This window comes from Dermacentor variabilis, chromosome 8 (genome assembly GCF_050947875.1).
Source record: "Dermacentor variabilis isolate Ectoservices chromosome 8, ASM5094787v1, whole genome shotgun sequence".
NCBI classification, from domain to species: Eukaryota; Metazoa; Arthropoda; class Arachnida; order Ixodida; family Ixodidae; genus Dermacentor; species Dermacentor variabilis.
The window spans coordinates 95,410,500-95,418,584 of NC_134575.1; the positions used below are offsets into that span (position 1 = coordinate 95,410,500).

General features: G+C 48.0%; 1 protein-coding gene across 1 annotated transcript in view; it reads right to left on the reverse strand.

The window, feature by feature from the left end:
- The window catches only part of LOC142591492 (uncharacterized), a 40,107-nt gene extending 32,649 nt beyond the window's left edge, over positions 1-7,458 (reverse strand). Inside the window, exons 1-2 of the mRNA XM_075703821.1 lie at positions 7,243-7,458; positions 1,920-2,168 (exon numbers count right to left, since the gene is read on the reverse strand). Coding sequence (XP_075559936.1) covers positions 1,920-2,168; positions 7,243-7,428 — 435 coding nt within the window. The 5' untranslated portion in view covers positions 7,429-7,458. The remainder of the gene's footprint in view (positions 1-1,919; positions 2,169-7,242) is intronic.
- Between the last annotated feature and the right edge of the window lie 627 nt (positions 7,459-8,085).

The window sequence follows — 8,085 nt, forward strand, 5'->3', positions numbered from 1 at the left end:
TATATATATATATATATATATGCGTGTGTGTGTTACTGTTCAAGTAACGCCAAAGTTATAAAACTTGTCTGATAAGTATACTTTGACACAAACAATAAATACAGTAAAAGATGCTAGTGTGTGTCAGCGTCGCATTTTCTCACCACTCTACTTTTTTATTCGTCGGAAGTGAGTGCTGACCAATTAATAGGGAAAGTTAAGGCTAGAATCACTACCCTAAGTTGCACTTCCAAACCGCCTCACCCATGACGTCAGTGTAATATCAAAGGCCATGATCGTTACTGCGCAGTGAAAAGTCACAAAAACTGCTAGGTTCTATCTTCACTTTTAAATGGAACATAACTGGCGTCGATCCAAGAGAAAGCGTAATCGAAAACAGGAACCGTGAAAATTCAACGTACCATACGGAATAGTCTGCGACGCGCAAACAGAGGGGCTCAATTCGAAGAGACAACTGTCACGAAGGTCACTCTACCTAAATCTGATCCTGACAAGCTAAACTAATGGACTAAAGGGGCCAACGTCGAAGGTACCGTGGGAACAGGTTCGACCTCGGTTGCTCACGACTGTTACGCGCTTGCGCCATATGCGCGGGCGAAGGTGCAACATAGGAGGCGCAGCGGTGTGACATCATGGGAGGAATATCGCGACCGATTCGACCATTGCGGTTGGTCAAGATACAGTCATCAGATTCGCTAGTCTAGTCTCCTATGCTAGACGACTGTATTAAAAGCGCAGTCCTTTGGTGCAGTCAGAGAGGTGTACTGACGTGCCCTGGTGTGAACGCAGACGCTTAACATGGTGCTACACGAAGTGGGCATTCTGATCTGTAGCCAGTGTAAATAATGTAAAATATACCAATTTTACTTCATTTCTACTGCCGGCCGTACTCATCAATGTCCCGGGAAAATTCCTGGCCTAAACGCTACCTCGAGCCGCAACACGCCATGTATTACCCTTTAGCACAATTTTACTGCGAACGAGCGAGTCGACTATTCAGGGTATACGTACGGCTCCCATATTCACTAGGTACTACATATATTGTTCATTCTATTAAGACATCAGTTCGAAATTTAGCGCCAGAATTGTTGCTCTGCCCTCTTCTCTTACCCGTGTTTGTGTGCTCCTAGTCGCGGTTCATGCAGTTAAGTTCGCATTAGGTGAAGTCATGATAATCATTCCCGATATGTTCTGGAGGAGACTCGGTAAGGAGTTCTGGAAAATTCTCAGAAATGTCTGAGAACAGCACATGTGTACGACCAAATGCTACCTCCGGGATTGCCCATGCCTTCAAGGCGAAGGAGGCTTCGTCATACGCAGAAGCTATATTGTTGAGGTGCGAACTGCGAACAACACCCATATAAGCTCTCAACGGAACAAGCCTATTCCAAGACACTAGCAAGAGCCATCCTACGCCAGGAAATTTCATACTGTCCTTGCTTCTTTCTCTTGCCACTCGCGAGTACGTGCACCCATCTCCCGGTGATCCATTCTTCTACTTTCACTGACCACCGCTAAACTTATCTGCACCTTAATGACTTGCGGAACAGAACTTCTAAGTCTCACCTATACAGTCTCATTGCCAGCATTTCCCGGTGTTATCATACTTCAGCGTTGTATCTCTTAACACACAGCTTGTTCTTTTTATTACTATAAAGGGGGTCCTGCAATCTTCATTCTCCTTTCACGTTGCTGTCCTTCTGCTCTACAGGCTAGTACTGGTAGAGAGTACAGGCGAGTACTATACGTTTCGTTTAAGAATATGAGTATGGTTCAGGTAATGGGGGGGAGGGGGAGTAGTGGGTTAGTGTATTGTATTTCACGGGGTTATCAACCGGCTTACGGCCTATTATTGCAAACCGCTGTTCAACGAAATTCTGCATTCGCTGAGCCCTGCGCAAGTGCATGATGCAACGTACAAGCAGCGAAGTAGCGGTTGCTGGCTGCGTTGCTCGCCCGGGGCTCCAGCCACTGTGGTGCGGCGAGACCCACTGGGTCGAACTGGGGCTTTGCGCCGTGAAGCCCGTGGAGCTGGCCAGAAACACGCCTTCCAACTGAAGTGGTGACGCCACGATATCCGGCGTTCTTTCCGCTGTAGTGGCGCCTCCGGTACTGCTGGGTGACACCAAAGCCCGGGGCGACCTTGTGCCAGCCAACTTCGGTATGTCCTGCCAAATATGTGAATAAATTTATTTATTTATTTATTTATTTATTCATTCATTTCCTCAAAGGTCTCTGTTGAGACATTACATGAGGGAGTGGGGAGTTAGTGACAAAGAGATACTACAAATTACAAAGGGATATTTCCGATGAGTCGCTTGAATGCAAATGGTCCGCTACTTGGTGTGCAGTCGACGGGAAAAGAAGGACTGCACAGACGGACGAGTATAAAGAAAAGGTGCGTGCGCTGCGTCCTGACGTCTCATGCATCCCACCTGTGAATTCGTAATTTCCAGCAATAAAATTGCCTTTCGAAAATTCTCGATTTCGAACGGCAATGCAGTGGACACAGGCACGTGCTCATGCGGCAAATTCCATAATTAGCATCATGATCCTCATCACTATAATCCAAGTATATATCAACGCGCAACCAAGGCATCTTCAAGCGATCTCAAGTTAACCGCTTACTGCGCCAGTCTAGTCTATCTTTGGCCTACAGGTTCCTTACTCACGAGGTCACCTGTGCCGTGCAAGAAACCAAACTCAAACAGAATGAGTTTATAAGCTTTTGACGGTGCCGACACCTCAGGGCGTGGACACAAAGCGTGCTACATGCCTTAGATTTACCTTTACATACTCGCTTATAGTACATTCAACTGGTTCCTACTGCGTTCGATTGCCATGATGAGGAGCCCCGTGTAGATAGCAGCTACAGAAAGTGTACCCGAGCTCAGCGCAGAGCCGCTAGCTAGATTAACCGGTGACCGGAATCGGAAAGAGGAGTCAGTCCATTTTGCTTCTTAAGGAACATTACGGACAATCGAGGCGCCAACCAGGCACGGCAGATGCCGAAGACAATATTGGAAGTTGCCGCTGCCACATAATCTACCACCTCCAGATCTGGGTCACGTTGCCAGGGGAATTGTCATTTTATAACTTGAATGCAAAGCACGGCGTCAGAGCGGTTGAAAGCGACCAAAAGATTGCAGGAGTACCACCAGTGATATTGGTTGGCTCTCAGGCTGATGGATCTGCACATGCACCTGGCTCTAGGCTGCGCAATGATCATAAAAGGGGGCGCTTTATCGAGCCTTCCATTAACAGCGTTGCTTCCTGAAGCACACCTCAACTCCAAACCGTGCAAAAAAGAAAAGCCGCAGTTTCACCCGAAAGGCGAAGCATCGATTCCGACAGCAAATGGGTAGACGGCTACACGAAGTAAGCATAGCAGCTTTACGACCGCATAAGCTTGTGAACATTCACTTAGTAACTAAATTAACAAGCATGGTGTCACGCGCACAAAACATCAAGCGCGGCAACAGCGAGCGAACTGACCTTCGCGCTGCCTCTCCTTTCAGCGCGAACTAAGAGGTGAAAACACGGCGCACACGAAGCTATCGTCATTTGCCGCACTGTCCACATTGCAGATCTGTCGAGAGAGGGCCCGCGCGGCCCCACCGCACGCACCCGCCGCCAGAGTAGAACGCCGGTAAGTTAAACACTGCTTCCAGCAATTATTTCAAATTGAAACCGAATTACGTGGCGGGTGTCCACTAAATTAGGCGCGTTCTTGTTCAAGTTGAAGCGACACAGTCGGAGACTACAAAACAGGACAATGTGAAGATTTCAACGAAAATTGTTTGTCAGGCATCGTAATGTTACCCAGATTATTGACGTTTCAGAAACCATACGGTGTTCTTTTATTCGCAATGTTCTCGTTTAGTAGAACTTGGGTTGAGGCTCAGGTGATACTTGACTGCAGCTTCCACTGACCGCACGTACATAAATTGCAATATGAATTACAGTATGTTGTACAGACACGTTTACCGTCGACATTCCTGAACTTTACATAGTGGACATCGGTGAAAATTACGCCGGTGATGCTGCATGTTCTAAAATATAAAAAAAGACTTCTGGTCACTGACAACGTGAAAATCTTATTGACAATTACTCATCCGTGTTCCTCGTTCACACTGCCATTGTGGCATTGCGAACTATAAAACCATGGTGACCAAAATCGTCTTGTCACTGACCAAGGCCGCTACAACCAAAATTATTGGAGTCTAAAACGCGTGTTTTGCGAATAAGAGTTGCCAAAGCGATGTTTCATACGTGCCAGAAGGGCTCGACAACGAGGTAGTGCTACACGAAAATTTAAATTATGCGCAAATAGAAAAATTCATTCTACCCAGCAGCTCCGTATAGCAAGTGCCAGACCGATCGGTGGGCAGCCTTTTTCTCTTCCTTTCGCATTGAGACAGTCTCTGGCTATTAAGAAAAATATTCTATTTCGTTCGGCACAATCATGCATGTTTAATGTGTACATGTCAGTTTGACGTAGCGTGTTCTTGTGGTTTTTTGACGTCGCGTGAGAGACAGGCGAAGTGAGCGCCGCCCGAAGGCTTTTCACTAATAGCGGAGGCCTAATGCTGAAAAAGGCTTAGCATTGGAAATATTTTTTCTTTTGTTTGGTGTAATCGTGGTACTGAGTGTGTACACGTCATATCAGACTGAGAGCTTTCACGGATTTCGTCACGTCGCGTGACAGTCAGGTGAAGTGGCAGTGGCCCAAAAAATTGTTTGACCAATCATGGAGGGCTGACTGCGGAAACGGAATACAAACAGCTTGAAATGCCTTTACGGTATAGCGTTGCAAGGCAGGTGACTGCACTTTGTAGAACACGCAGAGAACTTGATACTACTTTAAAAACTCGTTTAGTTTGCTGTTTCCATCGTTTCATAGTAGAAAAATATGCTGAAACGCGTATTATCCGTTGCCGGCGCCTGTCTGAAAGGAGCCACTGGTGCTGCGAGCCTTCTCCAGACAAGTTAAGAACAGGCGCTATGAGTGAGCGGTTGTCTTGACTAAAAGCAACGAAAGGGCCCTAAAGCGTTTCCGTGTGTGAGCCTGCAAAGGCAATGGATGAAGGAAACAGTAAATTGAGGAAGTCTCTAACAATGTCAATGAAAAATAATGTTGCACGTAAGCTTGCTTGCGCAAGCTCTAACGCGGCATATAGCGCACAAAACCGAGGTAGATTTCGATAGGGAGCTAGGTTTCAATCCAAAGTACTTACTGAGCAGCTCCCTTGTGAACCGCTCGTTGAGTCAACTTGCCTCGTTAAGAGCATCTGCTGAAAGACCAGCCGTCGAATACGAGCAGCCAATAAATTACAACTGACTAGTTGGGGAAACGGGCTGCTAGCGCTTTCCAGAGGGACGCCCGACGGCTCCCTGTGGCCGAACGTGGGATAAGCTGAGGCAGATTATCGCCAGGGCCGAGTTGAGGCAGTGGATGTTCCTCCGGGACGGTGTCCTCATGCTCGCATCCGATTAAAATGTGCGCGGACAACTGGGTGGCCGTTGTTACACCAGCGCCTAAACTCGCGCCAATAGAAACAGTTAAACACGAGGAAAGCGCGTCTAAATCAAGGACGTCGACGAAAAAACCAAGAAAAGAGCCGATACAAGAAAAAACCTAATGGCACAGGCCTACATTTTGCACCTAAATCGGCATCGCTGCCGAGGCTCGCCCTATAGCGTATGCCTCCGCTGCGACGTCTCTCGCACGTGCCCCTCCACGTCGTCCCGCAGTGGATGCCCTTCGGCTGCCGGAACTCACTGGTGACTTCTGGGACAGTGGTATTTCACAACCATTCTGATTCGCGATGGTGATTATTTCTTCATGAAGCTGGTCCAGCTCAGAGTATTCTTCCTCGGTCCGGACTTTAAAGAGGTGGCACCAAGGAAAAGAAAAGTTTGCACTGTCCATTCCTGTTTGGATGTGGCGCTCTGCACTGACGTGAACCGACAAAGTGACTTACCTGCGGAAGCTTCTATCCCTGTCTGCATACTGCGCGAGCAGCAAGTCCTTGCGGTAGTTCAACACTTTTTGTCTGGCCTCTGACAAGCGCACAAAGATTTCCGCCAACCGCGCTGTATATTGCACGTTGTGCTCGAAGGCGTTGTGCTTTATCACGTCTCGCAACAAACGCAAGTCGTCGTTTTTTGGAAGAAAAAAAAAACGAAGGCGCGGAGCTGCCCTACTCATTCTGTCAACGCTTGGCTGCCATCTTGCAATGGCGATCTTGCCTGTTGCGAGATCTCGCGAGGCCTCCGCGCGGAGTTTTCTTTTTTTTTTTTTTTAGGTGCGACAGGAACACGCGCAAACTTTCGAGTATCACATACCCACGCAGGACTCAAGCAAGCCCGTTGCGTTCTGCGCATGCGCTTTGCTGGCAAGTGAGCGCTTCCATTTGCAAAGTGTTTAGGTACGTGGAAGTAAAACTTGCAGCCAAATACACTTCGCGTCTCTGTAGACCCTTGTCTGACGCGCGCGTACCTTGCATGCGCCGTAGATAGGGAACGGACGAAACCGCTAGACCTGAACGCGGCTTGAGTCTGTAACTTCTGTGGCAATGATAACGAACAGGCACAGCGTTCCAAGCAGGCACGATACCAATGGTGTCGTGTACTCATGAGGATACTGGTTTTGGCCGTATAATACATGACTTCCCGATGCAGCATAGGACAAGTAAGGCACGATGAAATGATCTAGTAGTGCGAACGGAATAATCTTGTGTCATGCCTATTTGTCATGCCCTGCCTCGTACTCCACTGTGTGGTCACGTTCATGCACTTTTAGAAGCATGCTTGTAAAGCTGGGCTAGCAGAGAAGTCAATTTTAGGCCATGTCCTCTAAACTTCTCCTAAGGCTCTATACATTATTTTTCATGTGCCGGCCACCAGCAAACTATCTAGCGTCTACTTTTCAATGCTGCATATCACGGAGAAACGAGGAAGGTGGTTACCTACGGAAAACATTGCGACACTGTAATTATACGACGGTCGCTTTCACATAAATGGAATCAGTAAAACTTTTTAGTTGGGAGCGGCCACTGCCTCGGCTTCACTCGGACTCGGCAGATCAACAACGGGCCTTAGCGGAGCAAGCGCTCGTCTTTACTGGGCCTTAGTGTTGACCTTAAGTAAAGTTTTTTCCTCCTCGGTACTTATCTAGCGTCGCGCCGTTTTCAAGTGAAGGTGAGTACACAGCCACTAGGTCCGTGTTGCGAGACTTACCAGCACCGGAGAACTCGCGACCGCATTGCCGGTGTCGGTGGGCAGGCCCTTTCCGAGCGCCAGGAACCGTCGCCAAGGGTTGTCATCGGCACTTGTCGAGGGTTGCGTCGGTTCAGAGGAGGGAACCTGAGGGAGGGCGCCCGCTGCTTCCCCCCCTGTGATAAGCGAGGGCCCCTGGGGCGACATCGCCCCGCTCTTTAGCAAAGGCCACTTGGTCTTCTGTTCTTTCTTGCGCATCGTCAAATGCAGTGAAGAGGCACAGGCTACAGCGTATCTGCTTCTTCTTCTTCTTCTTCTTCTTTGACATAGGATTGTGATGCAACCTGCACACCGAGTTCCTATGATGGCCACTTCGTGGGCGGCGCGCATCCGAGTTGCACACGAATTTGCGCTATGGCAGTTATTGAACGACGATAGTGCGGAAGTATTATTATTATTAGGTTTGCAAACGTAAAAACAATCAAAGGATATAACTCAGACTGTCATGGCTTGCAGGTGATAACAAATATCAACGATGGCAATGCTGCCCTCATCGGCCGTATTGCGTCGTAGTCTGAGGCAAAATATATTGGAACAATGATGGATAGTTAGAACCGCGTTATGCGGCATGATTCCAGTAGCAGAATCAACGTATCTTTGTGTTTGTAGTTCGTGATCGGGACTTCAGTTTGGCTACGAGTGTTTAGCGTCGACATATAAGTGTCATAGGGTCAAGGTTAGCTTGAAGCGGGTGCCATCATGAGCTACATTAACTAGGAAATGTATCACAAATAATATGGGGAATATCAAACGATCCCGCTCATTCTGTCCACGAAAGACAATGATTCTGCAGAGGAAAAAAAG